Genomic DNA, 26,338 nt, shown 5'->3' with positions numbered 1-26,338 from the left:
GCTGGTGATTGAACGGGTATTTAAAGCTCCTGTAAGATGAGTGACAGCAGGCACTCACACATGTTTTTGTGTGGATGTAACTACATAGAGTACAGCAGCATATTCATTAATTAGGACATTACAGTGAGACGATTGTTGATTATTTTTCTCTCCATGTTCGAAATGCAGCGTTTTTCCTCTTGTACTTATATTTGACATTTTCACATTAACTTGCCTCAGGAGTTCTTTATATAAAGCCAACAGATTAGATTAGTGTGACTTGCAGGCTGTTCATTATGAGACAGCTTTTCATCTGAAATACAGGACAGCGTTTAACTGTGCAGCATGCCACCATGACAAGAGGATCTGATATTCAAAAAGGAAAAAAAAAAAAAAAAAAAAAAGTTAGAGACAGCTGGAGTTAATGAAGCTTTGAATTTGAGATTATAATCTTGTGATATTTTGTTGTGTTGGTCTAATTGGGCTTTTACATTATTTGCAAGATATCAAATTATTTGATTTATGTAAGAGTTTCTTCTATTTATTTATTTAGATCAAGATTTGACATTTTGACTTTACTCCGTTCCCCACACTCACTGTCTCTCTCTCACACACATACACACACACACACACACACACACAAAACACTTCTTAGATATAAATGCTATGGCTTATCAATACTGACACTTTCGATCAAAAGGGCGTTGCGACTCCTGATCCTGCTGGCTTCTCTTTTTAAAACACTTCACTTCCCACTATTAAACTAGCGCAGTAGAACTGAGACTGCTTTCTCACACACTCAGAGATACCGACACACACCGATAGACACTGTCCTCTCTCTAAGGAGCCTCTCAGGGACAGCAAAAGCGAGACTTGCAGTCCTAGAAAGTCACCGAGCCATGCAGCTCCCGAGTACCTCAGAAGAACAATGATACAAAGAGAGCAGGATGGGGATTAAGCACGAAGTGATTGGGGGGTTTCTGATTGGCTAAGAGCTCTGATCGCACACACATAAGAGTGGCCTCACCTGCTTTAGGAACCCTGAAGATCATTCAAGCTCATTCAACCTGAGCTTCTGGCTCAGTCTTACAGCCTTAGACACACACGCACACACATGCACACACGAACAAATCAGGACCATGGAGGCCCAAACAGAACAGAGAGACGCATTAGGATGGAAAACCTACCTTTCAGTAATGAGTTTCGGGAAGAACTAAGGGAGAGAGAGTAAGAGAGAGAGAGACAGAGAATGACCAGGAATCGATCAGTGCTCCGGGTAATCTTAGGCTGCGTCCCGATCTGTGTAGACCGGTGACATTGCAGGCTTGGCACACATGGGAAGAGATCAATGCACTCCTTTTTGTTCTGCTGTAATCCTTAACTATCTAGAAGTAATTAACCTTCACAGCAGAGGAGAGGAAATAAATAGGCAGGGGAGGGAGGAAGTCTGCAGAGCGCCAGAGAATAGCAATGAGACAGACGAGGCTCCGATTTTCCCCTTCATTGGCTGAACAGATCTCAGTCCATAGGCATGCTACCCAACCAAAAACACATGCACTGGAGATTTACTGAAAAACCTGGCATCAGTAGCTTAGAGACCCCGACTGCATTAGGCATTTCTTTTTTTGTTGTTGTAGTTGCCCTAAGAAATAAACGAATCCTGGGCCAAAATATAGGCCAGAGGATTAATCTAAGACTTTTTTTTTTAAAGGGACTTTAACCAACTCGCATGGAATAAACATTTCTGATTTGCGTTTACTTCCCAGCAAGAAGTTAACTTCTCGCCATGGCTCGCACTGGCTTTTTCAAAAAAATTTTCCCCTGCTTATGCTAATTCAACATTTAGATAATGTTCGCTTCAGTTTAAATGTAAAACCTGTATTGTCAGAAAGACTCCATTTTAACCATCTTGTATGAAAAAAAAAAAGATTTAATCATACATTTAAAAAAATGACCGGGTACGACTCACCTATTGTACAACCGGTAAAGAAACAGGAGGATGAAGGCTAGCATTTGTAAAGGTGTAGATCAAAAGTAGACTTTTGATTCAATATGAATTTTGGAAACTTTAGGTTACCTTTTATATATATATATGTATATGTATAGCCTTTAGCTTCACACATACACAGCGCATGCGCACATAAAAGAAAACACTTAACTGTTTTATTTTTACTGCATATTTTGTATTAATTATTTTTATGTCTTTATTTTTTTGGGCTGTGGAATGAATAATTTGAGTTTCCATCATTTCTTATGGGCCAATTCGCTTTGGTTCACGAATGTTTTGAAACACGAGCCCACTTCTGGAACAAATTATGCTCGTAATCCAAGGTTCCACAGTATTTGGGAAGAAGATGGAAACGTTTTTTGTTTTTCCAAAAGCTGTTTTGAAACTCAAGGAACTCATCTATTTTAGACGTTTGGAAATTTACCAAAATAATTTAAAAAGCATGAATTAATTCTACCAGGGCCTCCGAGTGCAGTGGTAAAGTGCTCGCCTAATCATCCAGGGATCCGAGTTCGATTCCCGGATGATGTTGTAACCTCTCGCAGCCAGAGGTCTAGGAAAAGGGAGGGATAAGAGAGTGGTTCTACAACCAATGTGCTTATTTAGTGCTTCTACTACCAATCAGGGGCGTTTGTAAGTTCACGCAAATGGAAGGAGCAGATAGCGCTGTCCTCCGAGTGTGTCACGCCACCCCCAACAGTGCGCGAGTGTCACGTGGTTCGGAGGAAACGCGTGAGAGTCTTCGGCCCTCTCGACTGAGTGATAATAGTAGCCTTACTGTAGTGCCCCCTAGTGACTGGATAGTAGTAGCCTTAATGTAGTGCCCCCTAATGACTGGGGAGAATTGGATACAGATATAAATTAGGGAGAAAATCTGGGAGAAAATCCCCCCCACAAAAAAAAGACTGACCCATCAATTCAATGAATCAGTTCGTCCAACAAAACATCTATTAAATTGCACAGCTCTATGCACTTTGAGATATTTTCCCCACACATTGAGGTAAGCTTCTTCAAGCATGAGCTCCAATTGCCAACCCTACCTGAGTGCCCCCTCCCTTTGTAAACCCGTGCACATTACATAAAGGCTATTTGCCCATTGCAACCTGATAGGCAGGTATGTTTTATGACAAAGTAAAATCCTAGGTTATTATTCCTAATAAGGTTTCCCACCGAGTTTAAATTAATGTCACAGAACGGGTTCTGCTTCAATGTTCGCACTATGAAAGATATAATCATTCTTCTAACCACATAGTAACTTTCATGGGGGTTTTCTTCCACCTCATTTTATCCAATTTGTGGATTTGACACATAAGAAGATCTGAAAAGAAAAAGCAAAAATTCTTACCAGATGAAATACTTGTACAGTATATCACCAACTGCTGGCACTTTCCAAAATATGTTGGTATCAAATTGCACCAAAAATTAACTGCAGTGACTAAAATAGTAAACCATTTTCAACTACTATAGTGTGCTATGAGAGGCGTTCAGGTCAATCTGGGAATTCTGATGACATTTCTTGTGAATGAAGTCATAAAACCCATTGACATTTACAGCAGACATCAAGCACAGGACGGTGAAGAAACTCAGCCGCACTAAAACATTCGAATGGTGCAAACGTTTTTGAATGAGTAAATAAGGATCCTGGCTGAGGTGGCTTGGAGCTTATGGCAGTCTGTAGGATCTGTCCACATAATTCATCATTCATAAACACCAGTTGCACATTACAGAAACTTCGCCTGAGAGTTATTGCCATATCCCCCCCTCCAGTCTTGAGCCATTTCCACATGTTTGGGCCATTTAACGGAGTTACTGGGAGGCCAGTGTTTAAGACTTGAAGCAGGCAGTCTGGAGTAATAAAAGAACTTCATGCCTTAATGATATCCAAGCACGAGTGAAACACTAGGAAAATTAGTGAATCAGCAGATTATATAGCGAAATATAGGTAGCATTAACTCTTATAACCGTGTTGTTATTCTGCATAATCAAAAGTCCCAGTTTGGCTCACTTCATTTTTTATTTTTTTTTATTTTATATACAGCACGTTTTCCAGTTCCTTTCTCTGCAATATCACAAAGTCTAGCATTTTCTTTAGCTGAGTTTTTAAATATGTACTAAAAATGTTAAACTGTTTGGTTAAAGCACAACATGTATGCAAATATGGTGAAAGTCTAATCGACTAAACAGCATCAGGAGATCTGGCCACAGCAGAGCACAGGTTAGTGCTTTCACAAGTTAATTTAATTCACAGAGTGCTTGATAATTTATTTAATTAGCTAGAGGAACTCTTCTGCATCTCTGAAGGACTGGACATGCAGTACCATTAAGTACTCAAGCACATTATTGCTTAAGAATATATTGAAGTATGCCCAGATATCACGAACAAAAATTTATTTTCATTTTTGTTTTAAATATAAACAGGAGGAATTATCAAGGTCACTCAAATAAGATTTCTGCAATTAATCCTCGATGTTAACACTTCTGTATAAAGAATTCTTTTATTTTTTTTTTTGTATTAGCACAGCAATTGGTCCAAAAGTATTTATTTTATTAGATTCTGATGCGATTAGAATCAATATAAAGATTGAACCTTGGGGCAAAGGGAAAAGATCATGTGGTTTGGTGAGTTCAGCCTGAGCCTATTCCAGAGCGATGGGCGTGTCAGGGTAAGAAGGGAAGCGAATAAAGCGATGCACCCATCATGCATAGTACAAGCCTCTGGAGACAGTGTTATGATCTGGAGTTGCTTCAGTTGCTCAGGTCTAGACTCAGCATTTTTATGTGGCAATACAATGAAGTCAGCTGACGACCTGAATGTACTGAATGACCGCGGTATTCCTGATTTTTCTATTGTCCTCTCTTATATTCCAGGACTCAAATCGTAAAACACTGGTTCTGGGAGCACAAGAAAACATTTTCACAAAATCCCCAAAACATTACATTCTGTTAATAAGTCTAAAGGCGGTGAAACCAAGTTTTATTCGAGTATGTAGATTTTTTTTTTTCTTTTAACTCTAAGTGGTAAATTTATAGGAAAGTTTTCTGTAAGAAGAAAACTATTTAGCTTATTTTTGCACAAAGTTTTAGCTCTTTGTCACAGTCAGGTTTGAACTTTTATGTCTTCAGACGGGGGAACTTCTTCAGGATGAAAGACTTTACAGTTTTTTTTAGTAACATGAAAATCTGTCTTGTTAACTTCAAGAGAGAGAAGCGAGAGGTTGGTAAGAGGGGGGAAAAAAAACGTTCCATGGCTGTTATAATTGATAATTATGGACTATTATTTTGTTGTGAAAGCTGATAAAATAGGGTGATGCTGAAATAAATAAAGAAACTGTAAAACTAAACACACCTACCCAGGAATGTCACACCACCTCATTATTTTATCCTGTCATGTTTATGTTTTTTTTTCCTCCCTATCTTTCCCAATTCTTACATAAAGTCTAAATGTATGATTATTGTTTTCTCGCCTAATAAATATCATTACAAAAAAGAGCAAACTTGGACAGTAAATAATAATTTTCTTCGCTTTATCTTCCATTTGCAAAATGTAAAAAAATAGTAAAAAAAAAAAAAAAGAGACGTTAACATAACCAGACAAGCAGTCCCACTAACAGTATCAGTACTGATAAGAACCTTTCAGGAGAACCTAATTCCTGAGGAGTTGTGCAGGGAAAGAATGGAAGTGTCTATATCTGAGCACAACTGGGCCAGCAGTATCTGTACCGATAGCGTAGTGGTTAGCGCTGAGGTCTTGCACCTCGGGCTGTCAGGTTTCCTCCGGGTGCTCCGGTATCCTCCCACAGGATTTCTCCAGCTGTCCGGTATCCTCCGAAAGACATGCAGCTTGAGCTAATTGTCATTCCCAAATTGTCCTTAGTGTGTGAATACGCATGTGAGTACTGTCCTGACCTCCTAACCACGGTCATAAAAATGTTAATAAATACAATGATCACCACTGGCCTCCGCGGTACCTAGTTGGACTACAGAGGTTCCTAAATGGATGGATGGAAATTACTGTATAATCCTTACTGTTGGGCATATCACACACTCATTTCCTAAACACTAAACAATTTGAAGTTTCAAGAAAAACACACACAAAAAAACAAAACAATAGAAAGTAGATTAATCTTGGGGAAAAAAAAACGTGAAGGGCATAGCGGTGGTGTCACTCTGTTGTATAACTCAGCATAGCAACAGGTGTCTGATTGGATGCCAGCGATTTATGCCGTAATCTTGGTTATTTATTTATATATCTGCTGCCTGATATTCCCCTCCTGCTCTGTTATATTTTGGTAAACATTGAAATGAAAAAACGAATGAAGCCACTGTTGTATCGGCTTTTTGCCGGTGTGCCTTGTCTGCTTCGTAATTTGTTTTGCTCCTCTCACACACACTTGCACACACACAGACACACCTGTCAGAGTACTCGACTTACCCACAAACTCGGAGAGGAAGACGACGAAGAAGGGCGTGACGAGGTCGTTGATGCCCTGCACGTAGCCACTTGCTGGATGTCTGATGGCCCAGATAAACAGAATCCTCTCAAACACCTAACGCAAAGGAAAAACAAACGAAAACAACTAATTTATAATAATCGATTTTCATACCATTATATTTCTAGGTGCAATGGTAAACCAAAGGTTTAATGGTTTCGGAAAGCAAATAGGTTTTGTTTTTAAAAATTTGTCTACAAAAAAATAGGAGGGAGAAACAAAAAGAACCATCAAAAACGTGGGGCGAAAAACAACAACAACAGAAAATTAAAACGGAGCTTTGCTATAACCAACTCTTTATAGCTATGAAGCAATAAAACCTTTTGAATTTACATTTAATTGATTTCCACTAATGATATTTTAACCAAGTTTTCAATAGATATTTATGGTTTTATGATCTCGTATTGCATAACTCAACTGTACTGTACTGTCCTTATCCAAGGGCATAATACTCATAATGTTCAGGTGTGTAAGGTAGGTATACTTGGTGCAAACGATTCTGAATGCACAGGATGCTTATGATAAGTGAATAATAAATGTTTCTAACCAAGTCTCAGAGAAAAAACCTGTTTTAAATTAGCAAACTGCAGAACCAGCAACGCTAGCATAAATCATTCAATTAATATCACTGAAATGTAGTGAAGGAACCCTGTACAAACTGTTAAAAACATGTTTTTTTTTTTGTGTTGTGCTAATCAGTCTGGACAGAGCATGTGCTACTGAGTGGATTGAAGTCTCCGAGGTTTAAAATGTCACGACACAGCCATAGCACCCCCTGTTGTTAGCTTTTCAGAACTGCACGACAGTAATCCTAATCATGAAAATATGCAGTCTAAATAAACCGATTATGTCTTTTCAGAACTTGCATTTTAAGCTTAACCTTGTTGATTTGTAAAATACAGGATTACACGGAATATCGCCAGATTTAGCACAATCTTTCTGGACTGTACATATCCATGCGGTGTGACCTACAAGTGGCGGCAATAATGGAGCATAAAAATCAGTAGGGAAAATGAGTGATGCAAAATAAATAAGGACAAATGATCTGTTGTATCTCCATAAACTGTCAGCATACGACAGGTTGGAATTCTTTCCCCATCAAATCTTTTACTATGTAGCATGCAAACATTTCGCAGCATCCTACTTCTCAGATTGACAGTTGCATCAAAATGGTTATTTCCACGATTTTTTAATTCTTTAATTCTGCTTTAAGACAGTGAACATTGTTAAAAGCGCTATACAAATGAAACTAATTTGTAAAAATAGTGCCTGGATAGTTTACTCATTGCAAAAACAAGACTAAGGTTATATTAAATATCAGCATGGCTGTGAATCAGCCACAGGTACAAGCCAACTGGTCTCAGAATCACTCAAGAGCACGACATCTAGCTGGCTAGTCTGCTCACGCTGATTTGTTTATTAACTTTAATTGTTCTTTCAAAAATACTGGGATACGGTTTTCTTTTTCAATTTCATCTAATGAGCTTTTATAAACAAATTCAATTGTCTTTTTTAAACAAAAAAGAGAGAGAAAAAGAGAGAGAAAAGAGAAAGATTGGAGAAATAAAATTCCTGTATTGTGTCCTTTTTTTTCGTTTTTGTATTGGCTGGAGCTTAAACGAGTCAGTTACATTTTTCCCCTATTGTGACCTCATATAAGAACGGTCCCTTCCCCCTAGCTTGTTGCACAAATTAACTGTTGTCTGGAGGGGCCAACTTCTGTTAAGGACTTCATTATACAAACATGGTGCGTGCTGACCGAGTCGTCATTTATGCTATGACCATGGGTGGCTACATGCTACATTGTAGAAGAGGTTCATATTACATTGCTCTGGTGTTTACCCCGTTTAAGGTGTGCATGCAGCAGGTGCATATAACGTTTAGAGAATTTTGTATAAATATTGGATACAATTCCGAACATTAATCACCTTGTAATAACATAACATGTGTCACAGTATTTATACCAATGACAAAGTAGTAAGCCTGTGGTGTGATTTTATCTGTCGTAATAATAACCTGATAACTATCTGTCTTAGGTGTGTGTGTGATCACACTATCATGTGTGTGATAGGAAATTAGCCTAGGAAGGATGAACTTAAAAAAAGCACATTGACAACATTCCCACTGCTTTGTTTGATCATTTGAGGATGCAGCGGGAACTTCATGGTCTTCGTCGGAGTGAGACAGGGCCGTAAGATTTTATGTGATGAATCCAGACGAGCAGAGTGATACAGATAGTGAAACACCCGAGTGCACTTATAGAAAATATAGGCACTCTTGAAAATCTGCTCGACCAAACAAACCAGTGGACCGGAACAAACTGTTATTTCCCAAAGTGCACTATAAATCCAGTGTATTTGCACTAAGCATTACAATGCATAGCAAGTTTTTTATTAATTTTTTTTAACCCCGTGATTGACTTGTCCATATGAATACTAATTATAACAACTTTATATTGGGTTGTTTAGTAACCACAAGCACAAAGTCTTCAGGATCTTTATTTATCAAAAACAGGAATCTGCACGGAACAATTTCAGCATTTTCGCTATCTCAGGTTGCCAAGTAATTTGGAACGTTTAAATATTGTATGTAAAAACCATTTGGTGCATGTCTGGGGCACTCTTAGGTAAATGTTGACTGAAAATTCAGCCTGTTGTCTACATTACTGCCTGGAAAAAAACATTATAAGGGCTCCAGATGGCAATTGTAATGTCACCTACAGTATGCGCCTAATGTATTTATTTTCAGAGATCTTTAATCCTGTTAAAGACTTTCTTTCTCCTCTGCCGCGTCTGCCTGCCTGGGACGAGAGTACAGGAGCTTATGTATGACAAACATAAGACGACAAGACATCAGAACGCCTGACCTCTATACGCTCTCACGAGTTTCACGTGCACCTTTCTTACTTGAGCGTCGCTTTTCTGTACCTTAATGTGCACTCCTGTACCTTAGTGCTCGCTCGGCAGTAAATGCACCTGGACGCACGAGGCACCAGGCACAAGTGAACGACAAAACAACAGGAGAGATTTATTTAACACTTAATTCATTACTAATTTCTGATCAGTGTTAAATGTATTTTTTAGACTTTATCCCTGGTTGTGTTTGAAACTCACCCAGTGGCATGCTAACTAATGTGGGTGACGTAGCTTAGCTGAGTAGCTAGCCAAAGTTAAGCAATGTTAGGCAAGAAATATCGACAAGAAAACTAAATGTAAAATCTAAAATATCCTGGATTTTTTTCTCACTTGCTGCCTGTCTAATTCCTTAAACCCCCAACTCCTGACCTCAAACAAAATGCACAGCGTCTTGAATCTTAATTTGGGCACCTTCCTGTGGAAAAATGATGCTATCAGTGAAATGAAGTTCTCTTTCGACTCCTTACTCTCATGAACGATAAGAAAAGTTCCTGAATCAGCAAAAAGTGCTGAGCTCCCTGAAGCCGATGCTAAGCTCTTTCTTAGAAAGAACACAAATTGGAAGGACTTCTGTGAAACAACTAGAAGACACAGCGGTGCCTAGTTTCCAAAGCTGAATGTAGTCAAGCTGAAGGTTTGCGTTGCTAGCACGAAATAATATTTATCATCTTTCATAAATTTCAAGCCAACGTTCTACTCTACTCATAACATTTGCAGCTCACACATTAAACAACCTATTTGGGAATTTTTTCCCGGACATACACATACATATACACACTGTTTAGCATTTTTTGTTGACTGTGTACAATTTGACACCAACTATTCCAGCTTTGAAACTTTAACCTTAAAGTGTTTCCTCGAAGTGCTGTTTAAGCGTCTATTTAAGCTGTTTAAGTTCCACACTTTGGCTTGCAAATAAGAAGTCGTCAAGTAGTCTGCTGCCATCGAAGATAACAGTGTACAGCGATGAAGCAGCATATAATGACCTTCATATAGGATAATACACCAAGATAAATCCAGTAATGGGATTTGTGATGTGTTATTTGAGCAGTGCAAGGTCAGCATACGGTTCTGCACTGGAATGAGAAGTCAGTGTTGGCCTATAAACGAGTTCTTCAATGATTGTTAACCTAATATCCATCTGCTGATAATATTGCTGCAGTGCTAATAAACATTTATAAAGAAATAAATTTTTCTTAAACACATTCTTTATTCTTCAGGGCTATATATAGCCGTAACATAATGATCACCTGCTAAATATTGAATAGGTCCCCCCCTTTTTGCCACCAAAGCTGCAATTCACTTTTCAATTCACCTTTTTATTGGAACCAGCATTAACCTTTCAGCAATTAGAGCTACAGTAGCTTTTCTAGTGGATCAGACTATATGGGCCAGCCTTCACTCCCAACGTTCTCCAATGAGGCTCAAACCCCCAGATTTGTACCTTGTCGTACATCTGTCGCAGATGTACCTTTTTGTTTTTGTATGTCCTGACCACCTGTGACCAGAAACATCCCTCAACAGCTGCAGTTTTGGAGTTGCTCTTTTCCAGCGGTCTAGCCACCAGAATTCGGACCTTGTCACAGTGGGTTCAGTTACAATAACTTGTAACAGTGTCACCTGGAAGTGGGTGGGATATATTAGCCAGTAAGTGAACATGTGGACATTTTGTTCCTGAATTTGATGTGTTGGAAGCAAAAAGACTGCGGCACTTATGGGATGTTCCTGGTCGGCAGCGGTCAGGACATAGCAAAAATAATCCAAGGAAAGAAAAGCGATGAACACAGGGTCATGGGCGGCCAAGGCTCACTGATGCATGTGTGGAGTGAAGGCTGGCCCATGTAAGTTTGATCCAATAGAAGAACTACTGTATCTCAAACTGCTCAAAAGGTTAAAGCTGGTTCTGAGAGAAACAATAATGTTGCAGTGGCAAAAGGGGGGACTTACTTGATATTCGTTAGTTGGCCATAGTATTCCACTAATAATGGAATAAAAACACCTTGTTCGGACCGGTCTGATCTGATCCATTCAGGAGAAATTTTCAAGTGGAATGAGAGGGGTGGTATAAACCTTTAATAATCCAATCCATTTAATAGGTGAATATTAGCCATGTCAAAATAAATATATAGTATCAATATAAGTGAGTTTCCGGGAAGGAAATTTGCTTCCATTCCTGATTGGTAAACTCCATGAGAACACCCATGAGTCTTTAATTTTATTTTGTGGGTCGCAGAGGAAGTGCCACTAATAGACTAACATTTTATCAGTAGTAAATCATCTAACTTATCACACTGTACAATATATGAAGCTGAATTCCTGTATCACAACGCAGAAGCCTGAAAATAATCATAAAAGATGGGAAACCTAACCTCAAATTTGGAGAAAATACTTTGTGATATTTGCGGCAGATTAACCGCTTCACAAAGAAACCGAGCAAAGAAACACTTCGTGCTTGTCAGAAAAGGTATGTTCAGATCAGCATCCTCTCTAACAGCTAAGTCAGAATGATTTCAATCGGATTGGAGAAATATTGTGCATTTAAACGTAGCTAGTAAGCTTTTACTGACATTCATTAAAGAAGTTCCTGATATCACTTATTAAAGAGCAACTACAAAAAATGATTCCATTATTTGCCTCTCTTAATATAGTTATAATAGTCAAACAAGGAAACAAAAATCAACTTAACATGTTACTTACAAACTTGAAACTTAAATAAAAGAGAGGATGAGTCTATTCTGTACAAACATTCTTAGGGATGACTGTAAGGACGAGTGGAGAAGAAGAGGACAAGACTCACCTCTTGTACAAGTGGCTGCTGGAATAATGGAATCAGCGGATTCGTCCTAGGGATATCGATGTGAATCTGTAGGAAGAGAAAACACACACACCCACTCCACCAATTCAGTGCGTCTACAAACATGGGCATTTATGGCAAAACTGAGTTGAGTGAATCAATAAAAGACAGAATAGACTAAATAGAGTTTCGTGCCGTAGCTCTTACAGTAAGCTCGGGAAATCAATCAAGCTCGGACAGCGCGGTATTGATCAGCCTTCATAACGAGCCGAGCCCACTCAGAGTGATCCATAGGCCATGAAAACAAACATAACTCTGAAACGGATTAGAAAGAAATCACTCGTATCAGATTTCTTCAAATACACGCACATGCCACCCTCCCCTTCTCTCCCCTCGTTTACCGTTTTCCCATTTTTTTCTATTCGTTATTACTGTGCTGTTATAGTGTTACCGAAAAGATTACGAATGCAGTAATCTCAAACATGTGAGCACAAAGAGGACGTTAGCCACTGTTTTCGCATATAATGAGACGTTTTGGCGAATCGCACCAAGCAGAAGTGGAAATGGAACGGCCGCATATGGTCAGGTCAGGGAGAGGCCAGCCGAGTGCACCGCGTCTGAAGTCACGTCGATGGCAGCGCTCCCGCCGCTGAGCCGATGTCAACACTTAAAGGTCATTTAGTGTCTCGCAGACGGCCAGGGGCCATTCAGAGCGCGCAGTACAACCTCATAAACAGCCCTAAAGGTCTGCTTTCCATTTGTGCTGCGCTGGGGGAAATGAAACGCTCGGGGCTGAGGGCAGCTCCATCCCGCTGAACGATGGAACAGAAAGAGTCGAATAAAGTACACAGCTGCCAAGTCTCAGTCCTGCACCATTAACCCGAATTTCTTTATAACCTATAAGCTTATCGATCTCTGCCTCCTCGATTAATAACGCATGCTATATAAGCTCCGGTTATTAACTGAGACTTTGCCAGAAAGCCACACACAGCAAGTATGCGCTCATTTTCCACGACCTTGTTCACCTGTTATTTGAAGTGCAAGCCATTCACACCTGCTGAGGTAAATATGAATCTATCTTAAGGTCATGTGGGGAGAAAATGTCACGCCTGCGATTTAGTGTCCATTAGGATTTAAGCGAACATGAATACGTCATTCGGAATGAACAGATAATGTGATCTGAAGAGATGTAAAAAGGAGGCAAACTACTTGTTTTTTTTCTTATAGAAAGGTTGCCAAAAAAGTCACGTGTGGGAGGTTTTTGCTTTCAAACAGGAATGAGGCAATACTGAAGAACATGTGAACATGAACAATGAATTTGGAACACATGTTCGTTTAGCCTTAGTAACAGCCTGGTCAGGCTACTAGGTTATATTTTATACTTTGGGAAATAAAACCAATAAAGTGTGTTAAAAAATGCCACAGGCATGGAAATATATATATATATATATACACAGTATATATTTTCCTGACTTTTAAGCGGCCACAATGCTCAGCCGCAGGTCCTCAGTGAGCCCCTTTGTCTTAGCCATGACTTTCCACAAACCAACACACAGAGAGCTTCTGTTTTTCACCTGTTGAGTTGATTAAAACAGCTGTTCAGGGTAATTAGGATGCTTTAGAACAGCCTGGACTATTTGGAATGGTATAGAACTTTGGATTTTCTCATAGACTGTGACACTTTGCAAAGGGTATGAATAATTTTAGACACGACACTTTTTGCTTAAATGTAAATAAAAGCTGAGAAATATTTGTTTTTCCCCACAATGATGCCTCTTGTGCATCGTCTTATTATCTTCTGGGAGAAGCCTGTGTCGAAAAACCAGGCGTATGAATAATTTTGGGTTTGACTGTATAGATGGATATGTAGATTAAAATCTATATACATATTCCAGAAGCACTAAAGCACTTTTCAGTGAAGCACTGAAAAGACACAAACAGATAGCGGTTACATACTTAGTGCTATCGTCAATTCCAAATTATATGGTAAAGCTCAGAGGTTCTGGCTCTGTTATAGTCTTGCGATTTAAAATTTCTCAAACAGATTCTGAACATTAAATTTCTCTACCGCTTATTTTAATTTTAAATAAAAGGTTCTATTAAACGTAAATATAAACCAATATAAATGTGACTTGAACCAAATGTGTTTTTAATTTTTTTTTGTACAAATAACTTGATAACGACATTTAGTTTGTAAGTTTTTTTTCCCCCATAAATCCCATGTTGAGTTGGGATAAAATGAGTTTTTTTATATATAACATCTGTGAACTCTACTCTCTTCCTCTTGGATCTGATATTAACATGTTAAATCCCCCATGCACCTACATTTCTTTCTCCTCTTGGATTTGATATTAATGCATTAATTCTTGCAAATTCTTTCTCTCTCTTTCTCTCTCTCTCTCCCGCTCTCTTTGTCTCTCTTCCTCTCCCTTGAGGTAACACATCCAGGTTCGTCTCTATACAACTTCCACTCTTTGATTTCACTAGGACATGTTAAAATGGTTTCTTTGTAGCAAGAGATGTATATGACACCAGGCTTTTGGTCAAACATAAAAAAATGATTGTCTCTGACGTGTTTGCGTGTTTGTTTATGTCTCTCTTGGCGTCAGTAATCTAATCGGACAGACCAAGCGACACGTTTATTCATCTACGAAACTTTTAAACTTTACACCACTAATACGTGTTATAAAATTTCGGCTCCTTTTTTATTGTACCTTTAATCCATTTAGCGAGTCCACACTGTGCCAGGAAAACAGCTCTGACCCATTAAGCCACGGACTTTATACGACTTCTGAAGGTATGCTGTGGTATCAGGGACCAAGACATCGGCAATAGCATACTTTTAAGCAGTGTAAGATGTGAGGTTGGGCATCTATGGATTAGACTTGTAGGTCTGGCACATGCCACAGATGCATGATGGGATTGAGATCTGGGAAATATGGAGGCCAAGTCAACACATTGAACCCTTTGTCATGTTCCTCAAAACATTCCTGAACAACTTTTACAGGGTGGCAGGGCACACTATCCTGCTAAAAGTGGCCGCTTAGGGAATACTGCTTCCATGAAGGGGTGTAGTTGGTCAGAAACATGTTTAAGTAGGTGGTACATGTTACAGTAACATCCAAATTAAAACCAGGATCCAATGTTTTCCAAAAGAACGTAGTAGCCCAGAGCATCACACTGTGTCTGTGGTCTTGCCTTCCTCCCATAGGGGATCCTCATGCTATATCTTCCACAAGTAAGTGAGACACATGCACCTGGCAATTCACGTGAGGTAAAAGAAAACCCTTCCATTGCTTCATGGTCCAGTTCGGATGCTCTGTAAAGGAACATTTGGTGGTAGACGGGTCAACATGGGCACTCTGACTGGTCTATGGCTTTGCAGCAAGCTGTGATGTACTGTGTATTCTGATACCATTGTATCATAACCTGCATTAAATTTGTGCTACAATACAGTAGTTCTTCTGTGTAATCAAGCAAGATGGGCTAACCTAGCTACTGCCACACACATCAATAAGCCTTGGGTGCCCATATCCTTTCACCGGTTCACCGGTTTTCCTTCCTTGGACCACTTTTAGTAGGTTCTAACCACTGAATATCAAAAACACCCCACAAGACCTGCTGTTTCGGAGATACTCTGGCCCAGTTATCTAGCCATCATGATTCGCCCTTTTGTAAAAGTTGCTCAAATCCTTATGCTTGCCAAGCGTTCCTATTTCCAACACATCAGCTTCGAGAACTGTCTGTTCACTTGCTGCCTGATTTATCCCACCCCTTCACAGGTGCCACTGGAACAAGATAATCTATATTATTAACTTCACCTGTCAGTAGTTTTAATGTTATGGCTGAGCATTTACCCTTGAAAAGTGCTTGCAGTGTTACTTCAAAGCGTTAGAAATGAATTACAGTCCATTAAGTTACCCTAAAACTTTTTTAAGTTACCATATAGCCATGTTTCCAAATAAAAGGAAATATATATAAAAGGTTACAAGAAACATAACCTTGACTGTTACACTCTACCAACATGGAAAAGTACAATTGATATAATTTCATGCTTATATTATGTTCATTTCATGTTTTGAATCATAATGCTGCCATCATATACACTATATTTTAACTACTTTAACTTAAATATTCTAACATTTCTATTTTAATTCTATTTTACTTTGTCACATAATTCCTAGCTTAAATTTCTATATTATTGAAAATCCTTTTATAAGTTTAATTGTATTTTCTAGCTCAATACTTTTATTTGTAGTGTTTTTTTAGTTTTAGGTCTTTGATAGTCATGAAAGCTTTTCATTGCATGTGATATTTTGTATGGTTGTGTGGGACAAATTTAAATTTAGCATTTTTTTTCTAAAAATAAAATCAAGCTAAAAAATAAATTAATAAAACTATGTGTAGTACAGCACATGGAATTATAATGCACAGTGACGCTTATCTATACATTATAATAATAAAACTGTAAAATTGCTGTGTCTGTACATTGAAGATATTTGCAAAAAAAAATATTCGGGAAGACTAAAGATGAGATCAAGATAGTTTTTGGAATTTTTGTCTGTCTGTATGTATGTGCACACATCACAAAAACTGCTGAAAATAATTACTGTAAATGCGGTTTTCACAGGTGTATTTGGCCGATCTTGAGGTAACATATATGCTTTGTTTCATCGTAAAATTTTTTGCTGATTTCAAAATTAAACTGATTTTTTTTTAAACACGCTTATGAGTTATTAAATTCCATGTGAACAAAGTCGCATGCACATGTAGTGCTACAATATGAATAAGTTCAAAAAACTATTTTAAGCATTTTGTTCGAGTTTTTGGAGGCATTATTTTGGAGGAGTTTTAAAAAAAAGCTTGTTGCCAAATTACAATTATGCACAGATATACCATTGCGTATTGACAAATATAAGCTTTAAATAAAGTGTTTTGTTTGTTTTTGAACAAATAAAACACTTTTAAGCTTTTAATTGATTGCTTTTCTTTAATTAAGTTAATTTGCTTATGTTATGTTCCAAACTTCGACCAAATCTGAGAGCTTGATTAAATTTCCCAATATCCAGTATTCAAAACTTAATGTGTCTAGAGAGTTCTAAAAGGTCAGGGAGTCTGCCGGATCTTACCTGACGGTAGGTGTCTTTGTGGTGCTCGTCTGTTCTCGAGTGGTAATACTGCTCGATGAAGCCAAAATACTCCTCTCGCTTCCTCTGGAGAACCAGCTCCCTTCGTTCCATATTAGCTGGCAGGTAGCCCTGATAGATAGAGAAACGGGATGAGAGCATTAGACAGGTATGAAAAGAGAAAAACACGTGATCTGAAGTAGAGCAGTGCGACTTCATTGATATTTTGTACAGTAGATCTGATTTCGATTAAATTATTCAATGGTTCAGTTTACGATTCGGAACCAATTTATATATTTTTACCTATATAGGTAATCTTAAAACAATAAATAGTCGATGATGATAATGACTTCTTTAAAAATATATATACAGCTTTTGCTGAAATTACAAACTGCTTGCATTTGACAGTGCTTGCAAAATGCGCTCACTTCTTCTTTTAAGTTTATGGGCAATTAGTACAATACAGCCACCTACTGGACAAGAGTATGGAGCAGATGACCAAAAGATAATCTCTTGACAATTAAATAATCAACAACACAAGTTGCGCAGCACTTCAATGTTTAGATACTACAAGTAAACTTTAGCAGTGTGGACTTGTACTTGACAGGGTCTGAGTTTAATTCCCGGCCAGGTTCGATTCCCGCCTATGTACATGGAATCTGCATGTTCTCCCTGTGCTTGGTGTTTTTCCTCTGGGTACTCCGGTTTCCTCCAACAGTCCAAAGAAATGCAGATTAAGTTAACTGGCACTCCAGGGATCTGGGAGGGATCTCTTCCAAAATGACCCTGCCCCATTCACAGGACATGAGGGCTCACTGAAATGATGCAAAATCTCTTTGCTTTGAGCGTCACACTCACCAGACATCAATGCTAAAAGAAATTCTGAGAGTCGTGTTAGACAGCGCTCTCCACCACTATAATTTTTAAAAGCTAAGTAATGAAGCTTATTTTGGCGAATAATGCCTGTTTCCTCCAGGGTTATAGAAGAATTATATATTTAAAAACAAACACACACACAAACGGTTGTTGGCTTCAAGGAACAATCCAATACAAAGTGTTTTGGTAAGGTGTTCAGCCACTAAAAGCTATAAAAAAAAGCTTGATAGTGTCTTGGGAAATCTTTGGAAAATATTAAAGCAATAAACTCTATTCTTTCAAAAGTTATTCCCTCAGAAGGTGCACGACAGCACTTAATAATATCACACCAAAATCTCCCATATGTCTTTAACTGGGATCCGGTGAACATAAGGTCCTGATGTAAAAAATAAAAATAAACATCATTTTCCTTCTCATTAAACCGTTCAGTCAGCTTTTAGGCGCTGTGCATGGGGGCGGAGTCACACTGTAAGATTCTAAAAAATGCGGTTCCTCAAAATATCTACTCGAGACTCTCTACAAAAAAGTGAGTCAATCCTCATAGACCCTCATTTTAAAATATACAACTTTACAACAGAAAAATCTCTCCATATATAGATTTCCCATTCATGACACGTAAATTTTCACGCAACTCGTCTGCAGTGTTGGGGGACATTACTTTTTAAAAGACAGTAATTTTGTAATGTAATTAGTTACTATAAAAAGTAATCAGTTCAATTACAGCGTTACTTTCTGATAAAAGTAACTAGTTAGAGTACCTTTCTATTGCAGAAAATGAAAAACTCCTGTGTGATTCCTCATGCATGTTGTTTTATAATTATTCTACCATCGTCACTCAGTGAAGTTCGGCCCATAATCTCTTAACTACTAATACCCCTATCTCACCTACGCGAGTTTTGGCGCTGTGAAAGTACTTAATTTTGTAACGCGTTACACCCAACACTGCTCGTCAGTTAAAATTATGCATGACTAAGGGCGTGGTTAATTTAACTGACAGGTGAATTGCTAGTGTCGAACCGCTAGCTATGTGCTATGCATTACTTTAGTTAACCAGCTAATTGGAATCGTTGTTGTTTTACATACCAGGCTTACATTGCGTAAGAGTTTACACGGGATGTAATGTCTGCATATAAATTGTTGGCTGCATTAGCATTTTAGCTAAACTACAGCTAAGCAAGCTAGCTTATGGACATTATGTTAAGTAGGTGTGTTTCAACCGAAAACCAGGGTCGGTTCATTCGGCCCACTTTCCCATTTATGGATTAACTGTGGTTTAGTCGGCCAAGATGGTGATCATCCCGCCAAGAAGGCAATAACCAGATCTCCCACAGCTGAACTCTTCAGAAAACAAATAGGTGACATCACGGAGGGTTTGTCCAGTCTCTGGTTTTATTACAGGATAAGTTTGACCAGTCACCAGAACCCTTCATTGATTTTATTGTTACTTCAGATTATATTGCTTTGCAGAGATTGCTCTCTCTCTAAAAAGAAAAAGCTGATGCAAAATGTGCCAGAAAAATAAATAAATGCGCTGTCACTGCATAACAAAGCCTGTATTTTTTTTTATTTCCATTTATCACACAGCTGTATCTGCTACATTTACACACCAGCACTATGATCTTGTGCCTGTATTTTAGAAATTGCTTTCTGCTCGCTAAAAAGCCCTGACGCTTCTTATCCTTTATCTCCTTCACACTTGTTTTATCGCAGAAACAAACAGTGTTGCCACATGCTGGAGACATTCAAATAATAACTATGATTCAGAATCACTTAGCGAGCACTCCATCAGCTCTTGTCTGAAGCTTTGAGCGTGCGTACGCGTGCGGTGATGGCTCGCGCTCACGAGGCATTTGCATCCTCGCTCGTTCTATTGACAGCCATTAAATGCCGACGTCAACGTAAATACAGTAGAATGCAGATGACTGCAGTGAGTTCTCTGTGTAAACACAGGTCTTGGTGTGCAGGCATGGTTTGGGGGTAGGATATGAGGTGTGGACTGGCGTCAAAATGTCATGTGTATTTAAAAGCCTGCTCACTGTGTGTACACATCAGTCACTAATCTGTAAAAAAAAAAAATAATTACAGTATGAAGCAGGGAGGGTTTAAGGGTTTTTATTCTATTGGTGTTTTTATTCTATTCGTGTTATCTACAGCATGAGCAACTACGGATGTGTAAGTCGAGGCTGTAAACCTGCCTGTGCTCTCGAGACGCCGGTTTCTTCGTGATTTTCCGATATACATGCACTGGCCACTTTAATAGGAACTGCTGTGCACCTGCTCATTTATGCAGTTCTCTAATTGACCAGTCATGTGGGGGGCGGAAGTGCAACGCAAAAAAATAATAAATATACTGGCCAAAAGATTTGATTAAGGCGTAAATCAAATATTATACCATATGATGAGGAAAAGTGTGTGATTTTATTTGTGACATGTTTTTAGGCGCCAGATGGGCTGGTTCAAGTATTTCAGAAACTACCAATCTCCCAGGATTTTCTCTCTCTCTCTCTCTCACACACACACACACACACACACACACACACACACACACACACACACACACACACACACACAAAAAGGAGTCTCTAGAGTTTACACAAAATGGAATTCATGAAAACCCTGTAATTACAGAAAACTCTTCATATCCTACTCGTGCTCCTTAATGTCTTTTAATTCGCACTTGAGAAGACTAACTAACGGAAACCTCGACTTGATTGACTTTAAATCGTATAATTTGTCTAAATTACTGCACTTTTACGTATGGAATATACTGTCTACGTTTAAATTGCTTTTTAATTTTACATCACTAAGCAGATGTAAATACCTAGGGACTTACAGAATAGCTTTGGCGTCTTTATCATAAACACATCTTCGTGATAGTCCGGTAAGTCAGGGACGAAGTATACCGCTGAGAACGTTCAATAATTCATTTTCTATAATTGCCATCAATAAAAGCATGAAAAACTGAAGCAAATAAATGAAGACCCATAACACTATTCATTTAATTGTGATTTAAAAAAAATGACACCTCATAGCGATAATCCGTAAACAAACGCCTCAGTTGATGGAAGATTGAAGCAATACTTATTATTAAAGGATTTTTTTACAGACTGCTGTGATTTTGATCGGATAAAATGTTATAAATCTTATAAATAATTTCCGCTTCTTTAACCAGTTGAAAGGTATCCATCACGTTATCCAAAACACTTAAAACTTTTTTTATTTTATGCAGTGTACCTGGGTAATGAACTCTGTGTCAAGGGTTATCTTGGTACAATTCACATCTTTTTTAACCCTCCTCTGTTTTTGCCAGATGTTCATATTATCACTTCATTTTTAGTCCTTTGTCTCTAGATTTTTTTTTTTTGACATGTACTCTTACACTGCTAAGTGATTTTAAGCGAGTCAGAATAGCTTCTGCCTTTTCCTTTCACTGTTTAGTCGTTATTTCATGTCTCCAGCCCTCTATACAGGAGTTTTGTGAGCGTCACTAAATGCACATAAGCCAAGTTGAGCATGAGCCTTGGCGCATTACAGGTGATCGATACAGGCATATAATTACTGATTAAATCAGCATTTTTAAAACTTTAATAATCCTGGCTTAAATGTTCTAGCTTAGTTTAACTGACTAACAATGACCTACAATATACAAAACAAAAACAAGATAGATCAAGTCCAAAAGAGAAGTGTGTTACTGTTCCAACCCTGGAGGAAATTATTTGTCTATAATGTCCATATTTTTCAATTCCGCTAATATCTTAAAGATTTATTTATGATCATATTATTTAAATCAATTAAAATCAACAGTGCTATTTAAAAAGGTGTGTTCAAGTCACACTCATGCTTTTGATTGTGCAGAAGAATAGAACCTCACAGTTATGAGAGAAAAAAGAAAAAACATCCCTGGAGCCTTGACCGAACTGCCTGCTGGCGTCCCAGGAACTCCTTTAATTGCACTTTCCTTTAAAGTGGAAAAAAACTGGCTGGTTTTGTGGTTTTACAGGACAAAGCATGACCACCACCTGCACCACTTACAGTAATGATCAAATTTAATTATTAAAAAATATTATAACTTTTCCCCCTCAAATTTAGATATTCAGATGCATGTACAGTGGAACCTTGGTTTACGAACATAATTTGTTCCCAAGTTCTGGTCATACACTAATTAAGATCATGTAAATAGAATTAATCCAACTATATTTAACTTTTGATTTATTTTGTTTATATCACAAAATATAAAACAAAGTATAAAAAAGGATTAAGTACGCCTCCACAAAGTTCAGCTGATAGCTGCAGCTTGGGATGGCGGTTTCTGGGTCGTATTCCAAGGAGAAATTCATGAAGAATTGTTTTGTTCGTACTCGGGCGTGTTCATCTGCCAATTTTCCATTTTTGTAACTGAACAGGGGCTTAAGCAAGCCAAACAAAATTTTCCCCTTAATATGACCTCATACCTCAAACCATCTGGTTGCTTCTATTTGCTCTTGTCTAATTGGGTGTAGCTCAGCATTAGGTCATTTACATGGACACTAAAGTGGCGCATTTCAGGAGGAGGAGCGAGTTTAAGGTATGAACAGGAGTTTAAAGTATAAAAAGTGGTATTTCGTCTAAGGCATTAACAACCTTTGTTATCTTGTTAAAGAAAAAGTTAAACATGGGACCTTTAAGACGAGCACATTAATACAAACCTGTGTACTGTTATAGAAAATGATCTAAATATACAAATCTTTGTATCAGAGAGTTTCAAGAACAGTCCTGTGGTATAAACTCTGACAATAAAGGAATATTCAAGTAAAAATCGTCCAAGTTCCAAATGATATAAAGAATACTTACTGATAGAAGTCTCCAAGTGATCGGACGCACTTCTCTCGGGATCCCTGACCAGCTGTGCTTCCGCAAGTCGTCTGTCGAGACATACAACATTAAATCAATAAAGCATAGGCATTATGAACTAAACGCAGACCTTTCTGGTCAGCAAATAACACACACAGGAGATCAATACTTATCTGGCATAATTAAAATATTTTTCGTCATGAGCCAAACAGAACGAGACTCTGTCTGCTGATTTTCAGACATCACAACCTGGGTAATGTACATTATTCTTCATTTTATTTCATTGTCAATAAACAATTACTTTTAATTAGCAAACGCACTCACACCTTTCATGGGCTGGTCTGATCTATAGTGATTTCCTCAGAGAAAGTTATCCCATAAAAGCTTGCATGGATTTTTAAAAATAATTACCCTCCTGACGACTATTAGGCAAGCAATCAAAAATTCATCTGTGCGGGTTAAACGCGATGTTAAAGGCAAGGCCTAGGATGGACCGCGGGGTGGAGGAAAGAGCTTAGAGCCACTTATTTACAGATGGCTTGCTTTGATTGTGGAGGAGTGCGGAAAGCAACATATTGCAAACAGGATGTGTGAAGTGAGACTTGGTGAAGCGTTGTTATTGTTCGAGACTGACATCCAGAACGGCGTGTTGGAAATGAAACGATGAAAACGCGAGTGTGTAGGCACGAGTCGGAACTGGTTAGAGGAAGAAAAACACACTTGGGTGGAAAAATAAATAAATAAAAAGCCTCAAAAACTGTACTTTTTTTCCCCTCAATCTGTCTCATGTGCCATGATTTGTACACGAGTTATGATTTATACACTGAAGCAATATACGATACATTTCTTCATTAGTATTAATGTTGTTGCTGCTATTGTGAAAACACCAAATAAGCCAGCTAATTATGCTGACCGTGCTCAATAAAAACTACACTAAAGAATTTCTCAATTAAATAATTGTCACATTTTACCTGTCATAGTTATGTAAAAAATTTTATTTATATGCGTGGTATATTTAAAAATTTACATTTTATTTATTAAATGCAAAGCCGTTCATGTGTTAAAAAGGTTCAAAGCTTTACCTCAGACCGTTACAAATCACTGATAATGGAGACTCCTGGAAATCTCCTTACAGAAAACTTAAACTATTTTAAAATAGTTTGTATGTCGTAAAAGTCTCTGGTACAATAGAAATAATGACAAGTTAGACAGAGTGCCTTAATATTAATCTTTTGATTTAAATTACACTTAGACTTACAGTTAGAGCTGCTGTTGGAGGAAGTTAATTAAAAATTTCAGAATTTTCATACTTGTATGATTGAATGTCAGTGATATGAAATGAGGCAGCAAATAAAGTAAATAAATAAAATCCATCGATTGAACTTCAAGAGCACCCTCTTGTGGTGGACCTGTGACATGCACCAGTGAGAACAGGACCGGCACTGCATACAGCGGCTGCACCGCACGGGGCGTAGGGACAAGGACCCAACAGTGGTGACCTGGTAGTTGGGCTAAAATCCGCCCCTCCAATCAGCAACCCAGAGTCTCATCAGTCTGAGCCGGTCTCACCGCCAGCCAAACAATCATACCATCATGAACACGACGTTTCAACTTCTAAAAGTACAACTTTTTTAAACTTGAGACAAAAACGAGTAAGTGAACTTTTTTTTTTCCCAGGCTTGGACAAAGTCAATAATTTTTTTAGGCTTTCTGGCAACCAGGTTCAAGTAAAAAAAAAAAAAAAAGTCAGGTTCTCTCCAGTTCCTTTGTGTGGTTTAAACTTGGCAGGACGTTTCTCATGCTGTGAGGTTATGCCTCTTAAAGTCAGATTCCATCTGGCGGTACACAAGTCTTCCGTTTGCTGTGCTTGTTCAGAGAAGGCACATTATTCTCGAACGATGACAGGTGCGTAAATTAAATAATAAATTTAGCTAATTAATAGGCAGCCGCTGCAGGAGTGGCATCTTAAAAAATAAATAAATAAGCTCCAGCGGGACCCTCGGGGTGTTTGCAGCCAATTTAGATAAAAGAGTAATTTTTTTTTTTCTTGTATATTTTTTTCCCCCTCTGTTAACACTGCGGCGCGACATATGGCGGCAGCGAGTACTCCGCGAAAGCTTTGAATTACAACCATCAGAAGGACGGCATCAAAATAAAACCTCCTTCGACAGAAATAATCTCTCCGACCGCTCTGACGGCGTTGGTTGCCTGGCAGACGTCACGCAAAGTCAAGCTGAGTGGAGTAAGACTATGAAAGAAGACCTAATTTGTTATCTTGTACGAGGAGTACACAGAAGAAGCAGCAGCGGAAGAACATAAGTGATGTGTTCCCTAGATAAGTGATGTGTTCTTACGCCCTGCTGCGACGTCGCCACGTCAGTCACAGCCGCCCGAGCTCGAGCTGGCGTTTCGATTTCACGTCGCGGCATGATGAAAGCACCCCGTTCCTTAATTGAACAGTTACAGTCGGTGCGCGTCGTCGAACAAAAGCACTCACATGGCCGGGTTTTAGGGGGTTTTTTTTCGACAGCTCCGAGGTGCGTTTAAATGCCTGAGCGCAGCGTCGTGCTTGGAGAACAGAAGGCTCGCTCAGCACGACCCCAGGAAGACTAAAATAACAGTTTCTCTTTCAGCACTCCCACCATCTCAGCTGTGTGTACCTGCCACCCACGCTCACCATGCGGAAGGACAAAAATAAAGTGATGTTGGGGAAGAGAAAAGGTACAGATTACTAGAAAGACCCTCCAGCTGAAGTTCAGCTCTTCAGTTAATTATCCAGTTGGAAAAAAAACTTTATTTATACCAACTCTTACCTAAATCAACTAACCAAGAACCCAGAATTCTTTGCGGTTCTACAATGGAAGCTACTGCGCAACACTTTTCTTTTTCGAAATCATTTTTGACACCAATAAACTTGGTTTATTTCGGACTGTTCGTTAACCTATACCTTCTATACCATCTGAATACCTCCACACTCACCCAGGTCGGTGTTGGGACTGGCCAGCAGCTGCCGGAACTTGTCCAGTCGGGTCTTCTCTCGCACCGTCATGGGTGGTGCTCCAGATGCGTTCTGGTCCGAAATACGCGCGACCAGGGGGATGATGGGACGCACAGGGAGGGACTGCTGCTTCTGTAGAGTGCTGCGCTCTGGGTGAGACACAGAATGATGTGAGGAATCAGGACACACTACAGATATGACAGGTGGACAGACAGCTAGTTGTTAGAGGGAGACACAGATATCAACAACCAGACACAGGCAGGTAGAGACAGACCAGACAGACAGTTGATATGAATATAAATGTGTGAGAGAGAGAGAGAGA

At 38.7% G+C, this 26,338-nt stretch overlaps 1 protein-coding gene across 1 annotated transcript in view; it reads right to left on the bottom strand.

Annotated features, from left to right (window-relative positions):
- tbc1d22b (TBC1 domain family, member 22B) overlaps positions 1 to 26,338 on the bottom strand; it is a 72,024-nt gene that overhangs the window by 30,768 nt on the left and 14,918 nt on the right. Inside the window, exons 3-7 of the mRNA XM_053504122.1 lie at positions 25,998 to 26,165; positions 23,019 to 23,089; positions 17,316 to 17,444; positions 12,190 to 12,255; positions 6,420 to 6,534 (exon numbers count right to left, since the gene is read on the bottom strand). Of these exons, the coding sequence (XP_053360097.1) occupies positions 6,420 to 6,534; positions 12,190 to 12,255; positions 17,316 to 17,444; positions 23,019 to 23,089; positions 25,998 to 26,165 (549 nt within the window). The remainder of the gene's footprint in view (positions 1 to 6,419; positions 6,535 to 12,189; positions 12,256 to 17,315; positions 17,445 to 23,018; positions 23,090 to 25,997; positions 26,166 to 26,338) is intronic.

This window comes from Clarias gariepinus, chromosome 9 (genome assembly GCF_024256425.1).
Source record: "Clarias gariepinus isolate MV-2021 ecotype Netherlands chromosome 9, CGAR_prim_01v2, whole genome shotgun sequence".
NCBI lineage: Eukaryota > Metazoa > Chordata > Actinopteri > Siluriformes > Clariidae > Clarias > Clarias gariepinus.
The sequence above is the reverse complement of the archived record's forward strand: the minus strand, read 5'-3'. Positions and strand labels throughout refer to the sequence as shown.